Below are 21796 nucleotides of genomic sequence, written 5' to 3' on the forward strand. Positions count from 1 at the left end.
TGCTGCTGTCTTGTTGCTGTGTGTGACTCTCTAACCAGAAAGAGCAATAAACGGCCTGAATTCTCCATGGCCTGTAGTCCACACTACAACAACATCTGGTCTCTCTCTTCCATCAGTGTTTGGGAAAGGGGTGGCTCTTCAAAGTCTTTCTAGTGAGCTCACTCTGCCCATCACTGTTTCTGGCCTTTGTCCATCTCTCTAGACCAGAGGACCAGTGGTGACAGCCAAGAAATAGTGCGACTGCTCCTGCAGGCAATCCAGACATTTGAAAAGACAGTCCGTCTAATTTATGGCCAGCTCAGGTGAGTCCCAGAACATGCATTCCATGGAAGATAGACAAGAAATATGTGGGCAGCCCTCTTTGTTACTCCTAGTACGAAGGGCTGTATTAATCTGAATCAGTAAGATGCATTCAGACAGCTTCACAGATCGAGAATCACATTCTTCCACAATTACCAGGAGTTACAGCTGGAGCTGATGGCGTTTCTAACTGGCACCCAGTGCAATCAGCTTCAAGATAGGATTTTTCCTGTCACCTCTAAGCTTGCTGCTGCAGTTGCTCATCTGACCTGATTATTGTTCTTTACAGTAAAACAGTAATTTGCAAGCAGAAGGCACTGGAATTGTTCCCCAGAGTGGAGGAGGTGATGAGCCTGATGAATGAAGATGAGAATACAGTTGTCAGGCTTCAGGAAAAACGACAGAAAGAATTATGGAACCTGCTGAAAATTGCTTGTGTGAGTGGAACAGAAGTTAATGGGGCCTGTTCTGTTAAACCAGATTTTTTTTCTTGATTGGCATAGAAACTTGAATGTAGCAGCAGTTCTTCATCCAAGAGCCTGCACTGGCTTTAGAACCTATTCTTTGAAACGCTGTGGGCTACAAGTCTTTCATCACCTGCGTCGGGAGTTCAAAAGTAGAAACCTTGTCCCCCCCCCTCCTGCCCCAACATTCTGAACAGTTATGTTCTTCTCCAGGGCACTTATATATTAAGATGGGCGCAGTCCTTTTTAATCACTATAAAGGACATAATACAATCAAGGATGTATGTTTTTGTTGAACTCTGGGGGAAGATAAAAGAATTGCACTTCAGTAACCTGCAGCTCCAGTGGGGTGACCAGCTACCTAGGGTTGTACGAAAACTTCTGTATAGGACACAAGGCAGCAACCAGAAAAATGCTGCAGACATTGTACAGAGGCTTGTGATCACCTCTCTTTTGACTGAAGAACATATGGTGAAAACTTGATGTCATTACCTCCCTGTGTTGAATTTGGTTTAAAAATCTGAACCTAAGTTAGGATTAAATAAAACTTCAAGTCTTCACCTGCCATTAATATTTGAAAGAGAAATGGCAGCAGTTGCTCCTGGAAATAAGTTTACATAGAAATAAAGTGCATGTAGCAATCTGAATCTGCCTTCTCACTTCAGAGTAAGGTGCGGGGTCCTGTCAGTGGCAGCCCAGAGAGTATGAATGCATCACGGCTCAGTAACCCAGGTCAGCTGCTGTCAGAAGTCCCTGCTGTAACTTACCATTTACCAGAATCTATCAAGAAAAGGTAAAGTGAAAAGTAATGAGGGAGTTACCTCCTTGCATATGTTAAAGGGACACTCTCGGGTTGTCATACAGTGCTTGTTTATGGTTACAACTAATAGCAAACTAACACTGTTAATTCATGGGCGTTTTTAAGATTACTTTGGGCATGTCTATACTAGAACTGAAAGGTATAAGTTCCAGCTCAATGAGACATCAGAGCTAGGGCATTAAAATAGAAGTGTAGCTAGGGCAGCGCAGTGGTTTGAAGAGCTAGCTGCTCAGTGTATGATCTGTCTCAAACACTAGGTGTGTGTGCATATATCTCTTGCTGCTTGTGTGGCTGCACCTATGCTTGTATCTTGAACTAGCTATCTTGTTTTAGGACTAGCACATCTCCTTGAGCTGGAATTTTACATTTTCTAGCTCCAGTGTAGATGTAGGCTTTGTATCAGTTCCCCTGTGGGGGCTGTGATTGTCTGTCTCAGGAACAGGAGGAAGGGGGACTTAGATACTAAAATTTCACTGTGAAACCACAAATCGGCAGGGGTAGACTTGAAAAAGGGTCACTTTAATGCATAATGTCAGTGGGAATTTGCACATTGACCCACAAATCATGTGCTAAAGGTAAGTCCTAAAATCTAGACAATATTCTGTCTGGTTTAAAGGAGTAAAAGGAACCAATTCCTTATTGGTTAACTAAAAATGTAAAAGTTTGATTCCTTTAATTCAGAGCCAGGCTTATTTTGCCCAGAGGGTGACTTTCTAGTCTGGGATTGCTGGACTCTTGTACCACTTCCACTCACATTGCCACGTGTTGTAGGTCTGGGCAGTAAAGCTTAATGCCATTTTGAATGCACTTTCCTAGGTCATGTTATCAGTAAATCATAAGGTACCCTGACTTACACTAGCCATGCTTCACTTGATGTAACTGGGCCAGTGGTAGCAGGCAAAGGATGACATTTTGGTAAAACAACAAATCTTCGCTATTACAGTTTAATCTTAGGTAGTTGGGCCAGCAACAAATGTCACTGGCATACAGGTGCCATGCAAGGTTGGGAAAGGTAGCTGCACGGCAGGATGCAGCTCCAGCACTGAAGAGACTTCCTGGTTCAATGGCTGATCATTTGTGCAATAACTTTATCATTTTCAGTGACGAGCTATTGATGGAATCACAAAATCTCTGCAGCCAGTTAGAAAATGTGATGCACGACACAATGAAGGATCAGGACCAGAGCTTTATGGTAACAACTTCTCTCCTTTTAAACTATAAGCATACTTTGGAGAGGTGCTTCCGCCAAGAGAAACTGTGGAAGCGGAGGGGCTATAAGAAGTTTTGAATACATATCTAACACCTTCCCTGTACTAATGAGTAAAATGGCAGAGACATCTCCTTCCCTGAACAAAATGGGGATACTGAAATAAACATTTCTAGAAGTCTCTTGTAATTGTCAACAATACTTGAGATGAAAGAATTTGTGTATTGTTTAAATCAGCAAGCGGAAGTCCTACCCACCTTATCCTGAAATTCCCGCAGGCCTTGCCTGAGCTGGTTTTTGTCATATTTTAAATGCCCAAAAGGATGTGCTTATATTGTAACCTTCGCTGTAAGAAAATCCAGTAGTTCAGCTTTTGGGGTGGGAAGGTGGCATACCAACTAATGAGTTGTTCTGTGGTTTCATTTCTAGTTTCTGGATTGGAACTGGTTGCAACTTCCAGGAGAAGAAAGAAAGAACCCACAACAGACCCAGATGTAAAGATCACTGCAGTCACCGCGCAAGCCAGCTTACACTTGACATGAGGAGGTTGAGCATGGCAGGCTGATGCACAGAAAAATGAGCCCAGGTGCCTAGGTGTACTGCCCCCTGGTGGCTAGTGAGACATATTCCTACTTTAAAAAGCCTACTTTTAACAGACAGAAAACTTTTTTTTCACCACCACTGTACAGCAAGGGTGTGTGAAATTGATGAGAAATTTCTTACCTGCTGTTTTATAGGGTTAGTGAGGGTACTTTCATATTCCCCATGTCTGATCCCATCTTCCACCACTCCCCTCCAGCTGCTTAATCCACCTGCCTTGCTACTATTCCCTTGCTGGAAATCAGCTCTTTACTGGAGAGTGTTCAGAGTCCACAAGTAATCTTGTCTGAAGTCCTTTTCCTGATCCTTATGAAAAATAACTGATTTTGCTATCTCTGGTGATTTGCACTTTCTCAAGTGTAGTCTGTACTTACCTAAGACTTGTTTCCTGTATGGGAACGAACTACCTGAAATATGTAAACTTTTGGTTTGCTCTGTTAAATAAAATTTTAAAGGAGAAGTTTTCACTCTACAACTATCGGGTTAAGTTTGAAAGAGGGGCACTGTTCCTTCCATGGGCCAATCACCTGGTGTACAACTAAAACCCTGGTAAGCTACACAGTACTGATTCATCTTGGCTGCTGCAGGGATTGTGGTTGTCCCTGACAGACCACCTCTCTGCTTTCGTTGAGTTTTTGAACAGAGTTTTAAATAGTTCCTGCCAAAGCTAAGGAAAACTTGAAACATGGTACTGAAGCAGCAACTGGAACACACAGAAGGGATATGTTCCAAATGTGATTGATTTATTTCACTTTGATGCAAAACCAAAGCTTTTACTACTGCACCAAGACCAATTTCATAAAAGGTGATAAAGTGTAGGACATGCAGGATGTGAGGTGCTAACTGGGAGGGTTGGGGTTTTTCACTTGTAAGGAGATGCTATGCTGCCTTTAAGGAACACATTTAAAACAACACGGAGGAACTGAAGTGAAATGTGGCAACATCTTCAAAACTTCTGTGCATGCCTTTAAGTGTCTCCCTTTACCATGGGTTTGCATCCTATAGATAGTTTTCGGGGGGCCGGGGTGTGTTACAGCAATTCTTTGGAAAAATAAAAAGATCACACTTTGAAATTTCTCAGAAGAATTTTAAGGCCAAAACATGTTGGGTTATTTTTTTTCCTTCATCTCCTGGAACAGATCTGCTGTCCCACTTAAAACTGCATTAAGCTTCCAGCTCAAATCCCAGCCCAACCTTGTGACCGCCAGCACTGAAGTTCTTGCCATCAACCAAGCCTGAGAGAGTCAGCTTCACACCTGCAAAAAGTAAACAAGCTTTGATACTAATGCTCACATAAAATGCAGTTGGTAGCACTTATTTGTGGTATAGCTGAAGGAATTTGGGTATATAGTAACCGATCATAATGCAGTTGTGGCGCACATACAGTAGAACCTCAGTTACACACACTGCTGCAAGGGGCGTTACTTGTAACTCTGAACAACACGTTATGGTTGTTGGTTCAAAACTTTACAACTGAACTTTAACTTAATACAGCTTTGAAAAGCTTCTATACAGAAGAAAAATGCTGTCTCCCCTCCTCTCCCCCTTTTAAAGATGTTTAGGTTTAACAGTACTGTACTGTATTTGCTTTCTCTCTCTAGGTGGGTACCTGATTGTTTGCTTCTGGTTCCAAATGCGGTGTGGTTGACTGGTCCCTTCATAACTCTGAGGTTCTACTGTACCTCAGTCATCAGCTGTTGACTTGGGCAGGGACTTAGATGAAATGAGTAGTTTTATTTTAGACACCAGCTGTCTATGTAATAACTATCTCATACACCCACAAAGCCAAGTGATTCATGTAGGTCTGCAAAGGTGAAGTCTTAATGGAATTATTCTTTCTAATGCCTCTGTTTTCTAAATGCATTCTACTTTCATAGCCACCCTTCTGTACGAGTTCAGGTTAAAAGGCTTTTTTATTAAGCCCAGTAGAATGATTCCCTTTAACAGTTTGTCAGGGCTTACATACCAGGTCGCAGGGTCTGAGTGTAACCAATTCCAATCAGGCTGGCATTATTCACTTTAGCCTAGAGGGGGAGAGAGAATAACAGCACAAGTCAACACAATAGCATCTCACCCACTTCTATAGACATCCAGGCACAATAACTTTTCCACTGGCAGCAGCAGCCTGCTTAGAGAAATCTACAGGCAGCAGAGAGTGCCAATATTAACCAGTAATCAAAAAGCACTCTCATATCTATGCCTCTGCAGAATCGTTTGCTCAGTAGAGTTCTGTTTCAAGTGGGGTCCATCAGCTTTGTGCCAGTTCCTCTGAGCAATTACTCAGTTTCATAGACATCACTGTGATAGGATTGAAGGGAGAAAATCCCTTTCTTGTGTTCGATTGTAGCCCATCACTGCTGCATCTGAAGCCGCAGGCTCAGTCACACTCTTTAACCTAGTGATAGGCTGAGCACAGTCTCTTAGGAATACTTATCTAAAAGTTTTTAAATCCTTCCTCACACGTGGTTGTGAACTGAGTGCCTAGACCAATACACAGTTGGGACATGCAGTCATGAAATCTTACTTTAAAAAAATGCTCCCCTATTTGATTGCAAACTCTGTTCACTATAGCTCCTAACCATTTTGAGGAATTACTGATTCCCAGCTCTCTCCCTTTTTATGAGAATCTAAATAATATCTTGCAGAGGACAAAATAACTGCATTAGTTCATGCTCATATGTCTAGTCTCCCTGCACCCCTGGGGTAGTTCATTATTATGATTGGTCTTTGTAACACCTTAATTTACCTCAGGAGTTCAAATTCAAGGGCCAAAAGTCATTCAGAGGAGAGTGCTCTCTGCTCTGAAAGTCGCCTTCCTTCGATGGTTTTTAAGAGTGCACCTGCCCATGATTTCATACATGAAGCCAGTAAATCAGGAAGTAATTATCCATTCAACGGGGGGGAGATGGGAGAGGTTAAAATCATACAACTCTGTGCCCATGATGAGCAACACAGCTGGTTTTTCATGTCTAACATGCGATGACATGATACTAGGTAAATACATTAATGATCTGGGAATTGCATTAGCTTGCTCCGTGTACTAACCTCAAGGTTACTAAATGGAGGTAAATAAAGCAGGCATAACATCTCTTCTCCCCAACTCAATACACTAGTTGATCATTACCCCTCTATTTGGTTAGGGTCTTTCAGCAACTAACCTTGTTTGAAAATGAGCTAGTTAAATTATCCCTCTTGCCCCTTCAAGAACATCACCTTGGCATAGTCTTTGCTGAAAGCGAGATGCAGTGCACCAGCTGTCTTCCCTCATTCCACAGAGCTCCTCACAAACACCTCAGGTAACGTAATGCCAGCGTAAGAAACTACACTGTGGCTTTGCTTAAGTTTTTATATTGTACCCATCACTCAGAGCGAAGGGCTTGCCTACATGGAGAATTAGCAAGGGCAAGCTGGGGTGTAAGTCTAGAGCACTCCAGCAAGCAGTGTGGACTCTGCTACTGCACACTAAGTGTATGTCTACACTGCACTTAAACACCCAGGTCTGGCCCATAGCAGCTGACTCAGGCTTGGTCTATTGAGCTGAAAAACTGCAGTGTATGTGTTCAGGCTTGGGCTGGAGAGACCCCATGAGGAGGGAAGGTCCCAGAGCCCATGCTCCAGCCTTAGCCCAAACATCTAAACCACCATTTTATAGCACTGCAGCCTGAGCCAGCTGAGCCAGGCCACACACCGGGGTTTAAATGCAATGTAGACATTCCCTACGAGTTCTGAAGGGTGTTTTGACTGACTGCAGTTGGGCTGAAATATGTTAAGCCTATTGCCGTTACTCAAAGCACACTATGGACCTTTCAGTGGGTGGTAGGACAGTCCCCACAACCACTAAGTGCATGGTGCTGGGAGATTTACACTCCAGCTTGTTGAACACTAGCAATCAGTACAGACAAGCCTGAGGGAGAGAGCATGTCGTCACAGAATGAGGCTGAAGTAGAGTAAACTTTCCACACTGCACCAACAGTCCACGACATACATTCTCCATTCATCAATAACCCAAAAGGGGCAGCACAAGGTGCCATCGGTTCCGAGAATAACCACCCTGTCCCACCACTTTACAGCACTGAAGTAAGCTCCATTTGTGCTCTAAGTGCTCATCTGGTAAAATTCTTACCGCAACGGAAGTATTTTCATCCAGCTGGTACTTGGTGGCAATGCCAAAACGGGTATTGTTACTGCCAGCAGTCCAAGCAAGATTTATAGACGTCTCGACTTTATCATTAACCTTCTGATAGATGGACCCGCCAAATTCAGTGCCATCATTCCTGTTTGTAACAGACAAAGGGTGGATGAAGATCTTTCGGTCTGCTGGCATTTAACCCTCCCATCACCACGAAGTCTCACCTCTCCCTCTCACCTTCTTTCCAAACAAGTAAGTTCCTACCACCGCCCCCAAAAAACCTGTGAAGAATCCTAACCACGTGGGCATGTTCAATCCCACTCTTCTCACAGCTCCATCCATGCCTATTCCATCCCTCGCCAGACACAGCACATGGGCCCTGTAGGTTTCTGGGTGTAGCCTGGAGAATGAGAGCGCTTCCCAGAAGCTAAGGCAATGTACAAGAAGCTTGAACTGTTGACAGAAGAGCTCAGCTTTTCCTTCCCAGGATAGAAGTAGGGGGGGAAGCACATTCCATGCGGACCATAAACCCATGAGTTCAGAGGGAGCTACATGCAGCCCTCACTGGCTAAAATAAACCTCAGCACAGCTCAGCTTTGGTGAGTGTGTAAATGAGGAAATGCAGACAATTCCCCCCCAAAACACTGCCTCTGCAGTACATGCGGCAAGGCAAGTCTGACAACCAACAGCACTGACGGAGTACTCAGTCTCCTCCAAGACAGTATGTTAAGTGTCCACTTCCACATAGGAAGCTGCCATGGTCTAGGACCATCTAAAAGACACAAAGATAGTGATGCTCCATTAATCCCAATCCTCCTAGTTGCCATTTTAGGGTATGAAAGCGGGCAATTGACCTGAGATTCCATTCCTTCAGTAAGAGTGCCTCAAACAAGCAGTAAAGATTTTGTTTACTAGCTTAAATTCCACAGTTACCTTAAACATACCCTCATTAAAAACTACCCTAATTACAAAATGCCTTTTCCATTACCAAATGCAGGGGAACAGAATTAACCTGAAGAAGTCTCAAAAGATGGCAAATTGGCATGTGACCCTCCTGTAACTGATGAAAATAAGGTATGTAAAGCCTTCAAAACTCAGTCTGAAATCAGCATCCCCCCTTTCTCCACCTCGCATACATCTGATGCAGTTACCCAGACAGCTTGCCTAACATAACCCAGCCTGACTCCTCTGATATGAATACTCACACGTTAGTGTGTAGCTGGAAGTCTCCCGCCTTATATCCTAATGCAAAGTTGTTCTGTGACAGTTTAGACTTGGCTGTATCAAAAGCCATCTGATAGCCAGCCAGCCAGCCTTCATAGCCCAACACTGCCCAGCCATGGATGGTTGGTCCAGAAAGGTCAATGTCAATGTTGCAGCCTAGGTTTACATACTCCCGTTTGTAGGATGTCTTCAATTTCCCACTCTTCTTTCTGGGGAGAGAAACACCTTGTCTTACCCCTACTAGCATAGGCCAGCTACATAGCATTTCTGATGTCTGCACAGAGTGCTTAATACTCCATATCCCTTCCCAGTTGTGAAGGCTGTGTGTGGAGATGGCTTTATTTACAAGCACTTCTTTGTTGCTGTGTGCTGTAATTATTCATTTATAGGATAGATGTAGAGACCTAAGCAGCACCGGTGTATTTTAAACATCGGAATAAAGAAATAGATAGTCAATGTCCATTTTAGCGCTCATGCCGTTCTCCTCAGCTGGTCAGCACTGTGACTGGTATGAGGACTACGGATTGTAAGTAGGGCCACACCAAAGTTAAGGCTGTGAAAAGCACATCACGAATTGTGAAATCTGGTCTTTTGTGCTTTCAGTCTATACTAAAAGGACACCCACACAATTCAGTGGAGCTCCCCATAAACATCAGCAAAGCTAACTCATTATCCTCCTCCAAACTCTGCTTTGCTGATGCCTTAAAGCAAGCCAGCGAGAGCGAATGAACGACCAAACGAACATTAGCTGCTGGTGCACTGATCCCATTTGATCATGCTGACTAACACTGTCACTGCTTCCCCTCTGTCATTCTGTTCTCTTGCCTTATACTTACATTCTAAGCCAGCAGTTCCCAAACGTTTTCCCTGCATGACCCCATTTTCAGAGGTGGTGTTTCCCACTACCCCAGACAGCACATTTGGCACAAGTTGCCATTTAGAAACGGTGTCCTCCAAGCAGTGGGACCTCACACGCACTGTAGATGCAAGGTCACGCCGCAAGGAGGATGCCCTGGACTGCATGGCCTCATACATGTACGGTGCATGCAACGTCATCCTGCACGGAGGGCGCCATTTTGTGGAGCAAAATAGCATCCTCTGCAATGTGACCTCGTGCATACGGTGCGTGTGAGGTCATTTTGTAAATGGCCTCCTCTGCATGCCGGGGATTGCTGTGACCCCCTCTGCTGAAGAAGCGACCCCATGCTGGGTCATGACACAGTTTGGGAACTGCTGTTCTAAGCTCTGAGGCAGGGACAGTGTTTGTTTGTGTCCATACAGCACCTAGCACAGTGGGGTCATGGTTCATAAATAGTGCTCCAAGGTGCTATGGTAACAAATGGTAAAAATCATAATCAGTGGCATTTTTCTACTTTCCTACAAACCCCCAATGTCAGAGGTACGGAAGTATGATTTGAGTATTTTTATTTATTACACATTGGTACAAGGAGGGAAAGCAACATCTTTTAAGAGGAATCTCTTATCAATTATGTTCTTATAAACTTGATATTAGTTGTGTCCTTACAAATATTCTACCGCGATCTGAAGAATCAAAATTTCTTAATTTTCATCCAAGTTCTGATATTGGAATACAACTATGCCTACTCTTTGGATACTGGAATACAATTATGCTCATTTATCACTGCCACTGAAGACAATTAACTTCTCAGTTGGAAAATGTAACATTTGTTTAATCCAATTCTGGGAATCTCTAGACAAAATTGAAGGGAAGCTATTTACCCTGTGTTTGGTACAAATATGGTGTCAAGAGTCAGCTTCAATCCCTCAGCTAACTGTAAAGAAGAAAACAAAGAGGTCAGATTATCAGGGCTCTTTCTATTGAAGCAGCAGATTGGCTTTATGTTCTCTTACTTTACTATAATTCCCATCTCTACTTCCTGTCTGAATAGAAGATTAATCATAGAATATAAAGGTCTAGCACATAATCTTTTGTACAAAAGGTAAGTAATTTGCAGAGACGCCGCCATATTAAAGCTTATTTATTTTGAGTGAATAAAGCAAGTAACTTGGCTAGTTTTCCACATTCCCCGATACCACGGTGGCGGGCACCTTATAAATATGTAATTAGAGCATGCAAGGCCTTACATTCAGCTGGATGGCATTTCTGTGTTTGTATGTATGTAATGCAATAGTTTTTTAATGCTCCATCCGATCAATTCCGAAATTTGAGGGAACCTTCTAGGCATCAATGGCCAGAAATGTCTTATTTTGGGGACAATTTCAACACTGAACTGCAGGAAAATGGGGGATAAAGTTCCTGTCATCTGTTAATGGCACCTGTTAACAGTTTGCAACATAATAATACCCCTGCTTATCCTCCCAATAGAGCTGAGCATGTTGACACTCTGAATGACAGAAATAACTGCTCTTCCTAATGGAGCCGTGGGACAGCCAGATTTCAGCCAGCAGGGACAGCCAGAGGGAAAAGAGAGACAAGGTGTCATTCCTTCCTTCCGAATGTCCTGCGTCCTCAAAGCCAGCACCAGATGTCAACCCATTCCTTCCCAATCTGGTAGGAATTAAGGTACTTCAAGGGGGATGGCAGGAAAAGACAGCCTCCATTTGCACTTTAAAAAAAGTAGACAAATATACATAGCAAGACCTACATAAGCAATAAAATGCGCAACTCTTTGGTGTGTGTGGAGTGCAAGAGAGGCTGCCAGGGAGTTTCTTTTGCCTTCAGCACCAAATGGGCGCACTATGGGTTTGACTTTAGCAGTCTTAACGTGTTTTTTGATTTTTTCCAAAAAAAATCAGTACAACATTCCCTGAAATTTCTGAATTCACTGGATGTGGTTTTCAAGACTCATTGCCCTGCATACAGAAATATTGGCATTCACAGTCCTGTTTAGTAAAAGAACAATAAATATTTTGTATAGCTGCTTGGACAACATTTAAATACAATATTATATGTATATGGGGGGGGAGGGTATTGCTGAACATATTGTTAGTTTGTAGGTTGTTAATAGCTCATATATTTAATGCAAAACCACCAGCATCATGCAACCTTAATGTTGCAAGATGAAATACTCGAAAGCCAGGCAATTCCAAAAGTAAAGTTGCTTAACTTGGCCATACTGCACATCTGGCATATTAAATATCACATGTCCATGCCACAGTAATCCTCTTTACTTTAACAAGGGAAAGAGGAATAGAAAATATTTCATAAATGCATCACAGCCATGTGAGACAGAGAACAGGCATTTATCCAGCTGTGCATCTTTGCACACCTTAGAATAGAAGTGCCTCCTGCAACTACTGCTGTGTGTGTTTTGTAATGTAAATTGGTAAGTCTATAGGGGCAAGTTTCAGTACAAACTCAATGGGACGGTTGCTTCATCTCTGAAAGATTAGATTTAAAGCCTGGCTCAGGTCATAAATGAAAATCAAGGACCGCTCTAGTCCATAATGGATATATTTACATATCAGAAAATAATCTCAACATTTGTTAAAATACAACACAAATACTCAGAATGCCACTGTCTGCGATAGCAGTTGTGCTGCAAACCTGGATTATGATGTACTACAGTATCATGTGAGGACATTTGTATGCTCTGCCTATCTTCACTAGACATCTACCTTTAACAACATCAAATTCACACACAGTTACATGAAAACTCCCACATGCTGTACAAAAAGAATGATTTGAAGTGTTCCCTTCTATGCTGTATTCTAGTTAATGCTAATTTACCACACCTCTCCTATAATTTAATTGGTTATTTAATAATCCTTTATTTACCACACCTCTTCTATTGGTTTCTTCTCAACACAGTATTTTTACCCTACTTGCCAAATCGCTTTTTTAACTTCCACTTTCTCTTACCTTATCCTCCATGGATACTTCTGTCCCCAGGGTGTTGTCTGTGTTCCATTTCTGGGTGAATGTAAGTCCATAGTCTTTGATCTTATATTTGGTCTCTAGGCTGCCTGAGGCCTTGCCTGTGTCTGTGTTGGATGAACCAGTGGTGGTAAATTCCTGGCAAACACATCAGACTAGAATTAACACATTACTTAACTACATTTAATTTTACTTGATGATCCCCATCCCTTTGAACCCTCTGAATCATGTCCCCCAGGGTTTGGGTTTTTTTTGGTTTTGTTTTTAAATTTGGAGCACTCCCCTTGCAAAATGTGACATTCCAGTGTAATCTAGATAGAACTGGAACATTAATACGTTTATTCCACTAAAGAGTATTTTAAATAAATCGCTCCATTGACCTGCTGTCTAAATGTGCATAGACTAGGACAGCTTTAAAAGCACATACCCTAATATCCACAAAGCTTTTCAAGGCAGTGTTTCTCTTTTTCAGCATCCAACAGTGCTAGTGGGCACTGCAATCCTCATGTGCCATGTCACAATAGCTCTCACTCAAATTTGGCCCAGCCACCCCTGTTATGACTAAGGATGGCCAGGCCAAATTTAAGTGAACGGTACTGCAACCTCAAAATTGAGTGGGAAAGCATGCTGTCCCCTCCTAAACAGTTTGATAAGGATGGGCATATTGGGTCTATCCAACCCAATATCATGTCTTCCAAAAATGGCCCAGTGCCAGATGCTACAGAGGGAATGAACAGAACACAGCAATTATCAAGTGATCAATCCTGTCATCCGGTCCCAGCATTTGGCAGTCAGACATTCAGGGAGACATAGAGCATGGGGTTGCATTGATGTTCCTATTCTCCATGAACTTAGCTGATTTTTTACTGAACCCAGTTATATTTTTGGCCTTCACAACATCCCCTGGCAACAAATTCCACAGGTTGACTGTGTGTTGTGTCAAGAAGTACTTCCTTTTGTTTGTTTTAAACCTACTGCCTATTAATTTCAAGAGATGACCCCTGCTTCTTGTGTTATGTGAAGGGATAAATAACATTTCCCCTCCCTATTCACTTTCTCCATATCACTCAATTTTAATAATCTCTCTCACATCCCCACCTTAGCTGTCTCTTTTCTAAACTGACCAGTTCCGGTCATTTTAATCTTTTTTCATATGGAAGCTGTTCCATATCCCTAATCGTTTTTATTGTTCTTTGGACTTTTTCCAATTCTACTATACCTTTTTTTGAGATTGGGCAACCAGAACATCATGCAGCATTTAAAGTGTTGGGTGTATGAGAGATTTATACAATAGCATTAAGATGCACCTTTCTGGTTGCTGCTTTAAACTATTGATTTTTCTTATAATACCTGGACCCAGATGAGTGGACAATAACTAATGTAATGCTGATTTTTAAAGAGGGCTCCAGTAGTGATCCTGGCAATTACAGACTGGTAGGCCTAACTTCAGTATCAGGCAAATTGGTTGAAGAACAGAATTATCAGACACACAGATGAACACGATTGGTTGAAGAGTCAACATGGCTTTTGCAAAGGGAAATCATGCCTCACCAATCTATCAGACTTCTTTGAGAGGATCAACGGACATGTGGACAAGGGTGATTCAGTGGATATAGCTTTCTTGGACTTTCAAGAAACCTTTGACAAGGTTCCTCACCAAAGGCTCTTAAGGAAGGTAAGCAGTCATGGGGTAAGAGGGAAGGTCCTCTCCTGGATCAGGAACTGGTTACAAGACAGGAAACAAAGGGTATAGGTGTACGTGGTGGGTTTTTATAATGGGGAGAAGTAAATAAAAGGTTCCCTCTAGGATGTGTCCTGGGACCAGTGTTGTTCAACATACGCATAAATGACCTGGAAAAAGGGGTAGACAGTGAGGTGACAAGATTTACAGGCAATACAAAATCACGCAAAATAGTGAAGTCCAAAGCTAACTGTGAAGAGTTACAAAGAAATCTCACAAAATGCAGATGAAATTCGATGTTCATAAGTACAAAGTAATGCACATTGGAAACATAATCCCAACTATACATGCAAAATGATGGGGCCTAAATTAGCTGTTACCAGTCAAGAAAGATCTTCAACTCATTTTGGATACTTCTCTGAAAACATCTGCTCAATGTGCAGAGACAATCAAAAAAGCTAACAGAACGTTAGGAACCATTAGAAAGGGGACAGATAATATGACAGTAAATATTATAATGCCACTATATAAATCCATGGTACGCCCATTCCTTGAATACTGCATGCAGTTCTAGTCATCCCATCTCAAAAAAGATCTATTAGAACTGGAAAAAGTACAGAGAAGGACAACAAAAGAGATTTCAGGTATGGAACAGCTTCCGTATGAGGAGAGATGAAGAAGACTGGGACTGTTTGGTTTGGGAAAAAGATGACTAACAAGGGCTATGATAGCGATCTATAAAATCATGAATAGTATGCAGAAAACGAATATGCAAGTGTTATTAATCCCTTCACTCACTGCTGGGCCAGGACTTACCCAATTAAATTAACAGGAGCAGGTTTAAAACAAACAAAAGAAAACACAGTTCACACAACGCACAGTTAACCTGTGGAACTCACTGCCAGGGTCATGCTGTGAAGGCCAAAAGTATAACTGGATTAAAAAATGTATTAGAATAGTTTCTGGAGGATAGGTCCACCAATGGCTATTAGCCAATATGATCAGGGACGCATACCAAGTTGTGGGTTTCCTTAAGCCTCTGACTGCTGGGACTGGACAACAGAGGTGGATCACTCGATAATTGCCCTGTTCTGTTCATTCCTCTGAAGCATCTGGCATTGGCCACTGTCAGAAGACAGGATACTGGATAGATGGATCATGGGTCTGACTCAGCATGGCCGTTCTTATGCCTTTTTCCAAACCTCTTTATTCTACTTCTCATCATCAAACAATTTCTTTTTGGTGTGGAAAAAACATCATGTATCAATCTGTATTCTCTAGAGACATCAAAAATCCTTGGTCTCTCCTCAGTTACATCACCTCACTTCTTCACCAGCCTGTCTTTCTCCTCCTCTTTTTCCTGATCACCTACAAAGTCTGCCATATTCTTCCACTCCAAAACTGCAGTAGTCTGTGATATCCATCAGCTAGCTCCACCCTCTGTCTATAGTTACATGGATTCAGTCCTCACACATCTGATATCGCAGCCATCTACACCTCACCTAATTGATACATCCACTTTGGACACAAAACTTCTGAACCCATTAGTGTCTGATCTCTTTCCAATAGCCTCTCTTCTCTAGCTCCCTATACCAACCACACACAGTGTCACCAGCAGCCATCACCTGCACACTAAACCCAAGCAAATTTAGCCCAAACAACCGTATTAGACCAAGTGGCAGCTGTCAAGATTCTTCTAGAGATCCATCTTTGACCTCAAAAATACAACCCCATATCCAGCTTACTCTCTTAGCAACCCATCTCTCACTGCCTGCAACATTCTTCATCCTTTCCATGCTTCATAGCACTCAAAGGGTCCTCAGCATTTTCAGTGATTTACTTTACCTTGTAGACAGTGGCTCCCTTCCATTAGTTACCCTCCTTGACCCCTATATAGCACTTTATACTACTGATCATCTAGGTCACCCTGTGAACACCTCACTTCAGACACTATGCTGATGAATCATGCCCCCTTTTTCTTAGCTTGTTTCTTTCTCCACTTGCTGTTTCTGATAGCAACTGCCCTTCAGATGTTAGGCAAGGAAGGGTCCAAGAACAGAGATTTAGGGGGTTCTGTGAAGGAATGGTCTATCTCCTCATTCCTGGATGCATCGCAATGTAACTGTCTATTCCTTTTATCCCCATTGACATTCCTCTCTTTCTCTTTCAGATCCTTCACTAACATCTCTTTTCAAATGTCAAGTCAATACTTGATTCGGTCTTAGCTTTTTTAAACTTATCTTCGCAGAGGCAAACTTGTTCCTCTGTAAGAGAGGTACACTCAGCTGAGTCTTTTCCTTATTTATCTCCCTTCATCTCCTTTCCTTGCAAACTTATTACAAGTCTGTCCATTAGCCAGGCCTTCCTATTTCACACATGCCACTACCTCAACATATACTTCCTGGAATTCACATCCATTCATTCACCTTTTCACACCTGGGTTACTGCAACCTTCCCCAGAACACCTGCACCCAGACTCCCATCTATTCAGAACAACGTATCCACCTTCTAACCTTTACAGATGAACGTAATCACATCGCCAAAACTCTGAAAAGGCTCTACAGGTCCTCTATCTGCTGGCAAAATCACACATCTCACCCTCAAGGCACTGCAATGCCACAACTATCCCTTCTATTTCTCCGATCTCTTCACCCCTTATGCTCTATTGGCTTCCTCTGCTCTTCCAATTCTGACCTCCTCTCATGTTCTTCGGTCTTTACCCTCTTTTCCAAGGTCCATTCTTTGAGACTGCCAAACCAGCTGTTGAACAATCTGTCCCTTTTCTCTACCTCACAGATACTTTTGTAAGACATAGCCCAAAACCCACATCTTCCTACGCTGCCTACAACCAGGCAGATGCTGGCCAGTTCCCCATACAGTAGGGTTTCCTATTATCAAAACTTTACACCTCTCCTTGTCAATTGTCCAAATTTACTTTCATCTAATCCTCTTGTAACTAACCCAGTAAATGCTGTGTGCACACATGAGCAATACATTACAATTTTAAACAATATGGTACATTCTGAATATAGTTATAAAGCACATCCAGCAAGTTATGAAAAGTGTCTGACGAAAGACATTTCAGTTCTCACCTTTGAAATGTTTTATTTCAAGTAAGATAATTAACAATTTTGCAATTAAATTCCCAAATCATCTTTCTTTTGAAATGTACATTTTTAGAAGCAAAATGCCTACTACATTACAATCTTCAGGGACCACACATCCGATCATTGAAACCCTAACTATAAAGATTAGGCTTGTTCCAAGCCTGAGAGAACTTGTATTCTTGGATGGCACAAATGCAATTTCCACACTCCTAGGCCAATGCAATATGCTGTAAGTCTCAGGAAACTCATACTTGGAACAGTTTTAAAGTGCCAGAGAGATACTGCCAGAAACACATTTCAATTACACTATGCAAGATGACATTTACTTTCTGAACATGTCATGCTACAACAGCACACAATTGTTTCAAAATATATCCACCTAGACAGCAAAGGAAAATACAGGATCGAGATCAGGAAGCTGACTTCTGTTGTTTATTAGCCTTTAAACACAATTTTCAGGCTCCAAATGGAAGTGCACACATCTCTTGATTTGTCGCTTCTGTGAGTTTATGTTTAAAGAGACCAATCTATAATTGACTTTTAAAAAAAATCTCTCATTTGACTTCTTGTTTGATTGATCATCAATCTAAAAGGCTGAATAGACTTCTCTGATCAAGGACAAGAAAAAGATCTGTAATGCCCTTTTCACTAAACATGGTGAGGGGAAAGAATCCTGCTGTCATATGATCAAATGAGAAGAATTTTCCTAGCAGTTAGAACGATATCTCTTTCTGAGAGAGGACAGCACAGAGTCAACATTTGTTACCATTCATCTCCAGACTGTCAAAAGCAGAGTTCTGATTGGATCATGTCCCATAGGAGCATTTCTGAAATCCTCTGCATCAGAATGCCAGACTGGCTTAATTTCATACACTAGTCTGAGTCAGTCCTCAAGTTCAGCTTCTTATCTGACCTTTCAGCTCACTGTGGCAGACATCTTAGAAAAACAGACATTTAGTAGTACACTGAACCGGCTGAGCTGTTTGAAGCAGCAACAGCTGAAAGAGAAGTCTGCGAGGGAATGAAAGTTGTATAGTCTTACTTCTCTAACTTAAAAAGAACTTTTAACATAGGATAAAATGACTTGTAGTTATATCAAGACAGAGTGTAGCTTCCATTTGTACCCAATTATGTGGTACATCCCTCATTTTGGACCCAAATTCACCTCCATCTCACACAAACCTGCTGTTCTTTCATTGTTAATGCAAGATACTGAAATTAGAAATGCTAAATCATGATTGTGAAGTAACATTTTATTGATACCACATCATTTCTATATTCCTTCCTTGTTATTTTTGTTGGGTTCCTATGGTTCTTTGACACAGATTTTAAATACCTGTGTTATACAACTGGATTACAGCAGAGTGCAAGTTATTCACACAGCAATGCTTCATGTCAATTACCATTTTTGCTTAGACTTCGAAATAGATCAGGAATGTCAATGTGTGTTCAGAGCAAAGTAGGTAAAAGTAGGAAACCCTATTAGAAAGTGACAATAGGAAAACAAACAAGAACAATCACTATTCTTACCAGCTGAATAAATAGCCGAAACCAAAGTTGCATGGAAAAGGGAGAAAATATTTGAGAAAGTGAGGATTTTATCAATAGGCAAACTCCGTCAGATCTTGATGTTCTCTGAATACATTTGACCATTATTTAACACAACAGCCTCAGTATAATATTCTTAGCATTTGAAAATGATAATGCATTTCTAAACAGTCTCTAAAAACCTGAGACTGCATACTTCACAGCTATGTCATGTCAGTCACAAAAACACCCTGTCGTTTCCCCATATCTTTGCTATCTCACTATGGTGACAAACTACTAAATTACAAGCTACCTGATGCTATAAAAATGAATTAAGCTGTTTGTGCATGTGTGAGGTGTGAATGCAAAACCAGAAGGGAAAGCTGAAGCAATTATGGGCAGGGAAGAGGTTGAAAATTAATATGAGTGAAGCATCCATAATTGGCAGTGCAGACAGGCATGCACAAGAGTGCAAAAGATGGTACAAGAATAAGCACGCATAGTGAGGAGGATATTCTTGAGGGTAAAGGCAAAAAATATGGATTCTTTTCTTCGCTCTGCCAGGCTTCCTGTGAGATCATGGGAAAGTAAGTCACTTAAAATCAGTTTCTCCTTCTGTAAAATGGGGATTATAATATTTTGTAGTTTTCAGAGATGCTGTGAGGTTTAACTCAGTAGTGCATGTAAAATGATGTCAAAGCTTCACGTAATAGATGCTACAGAAATACTACACTTTATTATTAAGTATAGCAACATAAGCATGAAGGAGCAGGATTCAACCCATTTTGAACAGAACTAGAAATGCAAGCCCAAGTGCAGTAAAACTTTAGTTAAATGAAGTTCAATTATATGTCCCCCATGTGAGTAACGATTGAATATGGTAGTTAGATTCTAACACTCTCTTTAAATCCAGCTAGAGACCTCTGCAATATTTTGCTGGTGGGAACTTGGAGTATAGCTTTTGCAAAACCAGCCAGCTGGCTCTCAACTTCATCTAAAACCTCATTTAGCTAAAGGTTTTTGGTGTCCTGAGTGCTTTGAATAAACGATAGTCTGGATTCACAATCCGGCATTAACTAACAATGGTGGATGATCTGGCCTGCATCCATAAGCAGGGATGTGAGCCAGAAGCACATTTAGCTACAGAAAGAGAATGAGAGAGAACACACATGACTGGAAGCGTGACAATGGAAACCCATTTTGAAGATCAGAATGAAGACACTGAAAATGGAAAAGTGAACAAATGTACCAATGTAAATCCTAACACAATGACAGTATGCTATGTGAAAGTTTGTGTAGATCACAGAGAATATACTGGACACCAATGCTTTACATTGCTTTAGTAGCACACCACCCACCTCCAGGCATTAAAATGAGAGGTGAAACAGAAAAGTGGTAGTCAGTTACTCATTACTAAAAGGGGTTTCCCCTCATCTTTGCTACACGGGTGCTATTGAAAGTCTTCAGTACTCACCACTCCACTGGAAGACTTGGTCTTCAGCTCTAACTTGACCATTCCAAATCCTGAAACAGCAAAGTTCACAAATTTCTTTTATATGCTATGTACAAGAATGTGATAGACACTTATTCCAGTGTGAAAAAGTCGGTTACTTACCTTGTAACTGTCGTTCTTCGAGATGTGTTGCTCATGTCCATTCCATTCTAGGTGTGTGCATGCCTCCGTGCATGGTTACCGGAATTTTTTTCCCTTAGCAGTATCTGTAAGGCTGGCTCTAGCACCCTCTGGAGTCCAACGCACCTCGCAGTATATGAGGTGCCACCAGCGCTGCACCCCTCACTTCCTTCTTGCCATCAACTCCCACAGTGGGCATGGGGGGCAGGCCATGGAGTGGGCATGAGCAACACATCTCGAAGAACAACAGTTACAAGGTAAGTAACCGTCTTTTCTTCTTCGAGTGCTTGCTCATGTTGATTCCATTCTAGGTGACTCACAAGCAGTACCTTGGAGATGGGCCCGGAATTCACAGGTGAGACGTGCACAGCAGTGCTCTGCCAAAGCTGGTGTCGTCCCGTGCCTGTTGAATGATGGCATAATGGGACATGAAGGTGTGAACTGATGATCAGGTAGAGGCTTTGCAGATGTCTTGTATGGGTGCCTGTGCTAGAAAAGCCGCTGAAGAAGCCTGCGCTCTGGTAGGATGGGCTGTGACGATTCCCAGCAGAGGAACACTTGCCTGCTCATAACAAAATTTGATCACTGGGAGGAGATCGGTAATCCTTTCACCCTATCCGTCACCACAACGTCGTACAGAAGGATTTCATCTGTTCGAAGTAGACTGCTACGGCACACCTAACATCAAGCGTGTGCCATCTTAGTTCCTCTTCCAAGCCATGCAGTTTTGGAAAGAACACTGGAAGAAATATGTCTTGGCAGTTCTGAAACGGAGACACTCCCTTGGGTAAGAAGGCAGGGTGAGGCTGCAACTGCACCTTGTCCTTATAGAAGATCGTGTATGGTGGCCCTGAGGTAAGTGTTCTAATCTCAGATACCCTTCTCACCAAGGTAATTGCTACTAGGAAGGACACCTTCCAGGACAGCAACAATGAGAGACAGGTAGTCGAGGGCCCAAAGGGGGAGCCCTGTGAGCCTGGATAGGACAAGGTTTAGATCCCAGGGGGTGTAGCTGGTCTCGAACTTGAGGATAAAACCTTTCTACACCCTTCAGGAACCTAACCATCATACTGTGAGAAAAACTGATTTCCCTAGTGTCGGAGGATGAAATGTGGAGATGGCCGCCAGGTAAACCTTTAATGAAGAGATAGCTAGGCCTTGAAACTTAAGGTGCATCAGATAATCTAGAGTAGCCTGAATCGACGTCCCTTGGGGTGCAATTCCCTGGGATGCTGCCCAGCTGGT

At 42.1% G+C, this 21796-nt stretch overlaps 2 protein-coding genes across 6 annotated transcripts in view; one reads left to right on the forward strand and one right to left on the reverse strand.

Moving 5' to 3' along the window:
• IKBKB (inhibitor of nuclear factor kappa B kinase subunit beta) overlaps positions 1 to 4628 on the forward strand; it is a 22541-nt gene extending 17913 nt beyond the window's left edge. The window contains exons 17-21 of the mRNA XM_067545591.1: positions 203 to 302; positions 590 to 737; positions 1430 to 1557; positions 2686 to 2776; positions 3221 to 4628. Coding sequence (XP_067401692.1) covers positions 203 to 302; positions 590 to 737; positions 1430 to 1557; positions 2686 to 2776; positions 3221 to 3289 — 536 coding nt within the window. The 3' untranslated portion in view covers positions 3290 to 4628. The remainder of the gene's footprint in view (positions 1 to 202; positions 303 to 589; positions 738 to 1429; positions 1558 to 2685; positions 2777 to 3220) is intronic.
• The window catches only part of VDAC3 (voltage dependent anion channel 3), a 26781-nt gene continuing 9442 nt past the window's right edge, over positions 4458 to 21796 (reverse strand). For 3 of the 5 annotated variants that reach the window (XM_067545614.1, XM_067545622.1, XM_067545630.1), the window contains 7 exons: positions 20393 to 20442; positions 12589 to 12741; positions 10485 to 10537; positions 8726 to 8953; positions 7515 to 7665; positions 5358 to 5415; positions 4458 to 4647 (listed from right to left, as the gene is read on the reverse strand). In XM_067545614.1, coding sequence (XP_067401715.1) covers positions 4556 to 4647; positions 5358 to 5415; positions 7515 to 7665; positions 8726 to 8953; positions 10485 to 10537; positions 12589 to 12741; positions 20393 to 20442 — 785 coding nt within the window. In that variant the 3' untranslated portion in view covers positions 4458 to 4555. Of the gene's footprint in view, positions 4648 to 5357; positions 5416 to 7514; positions 7666 to 8725; positions 8954 to 10484; positions 10538 to 12588; positions 12742 to 14154; positions 15172 to 18794; positions 18813 to 20392; positions 20443 to 21796 lie in introns of those variants that run through there. The other 2 variants (XM_067545639.1, XM_067545647.1) reach the window with 2 other exon arrangements.

This window comes from Emydura macquarii, unplaced genomic scaffold, assembly GCF_026122565.2.
Source record: "Emydura macquarii macquarii isolate MOO-44397 ecotype Brisbane River unplaced genomic scaffold, CSIRO-AGI_Emac_v2 contig_201, whole genome shotgun sequence".
NCBI classification, from domain to species: Eukaryota; Metazoa; Chordata; order Testudines; family Chelidae; genus Emydura; species Emydura macquarii.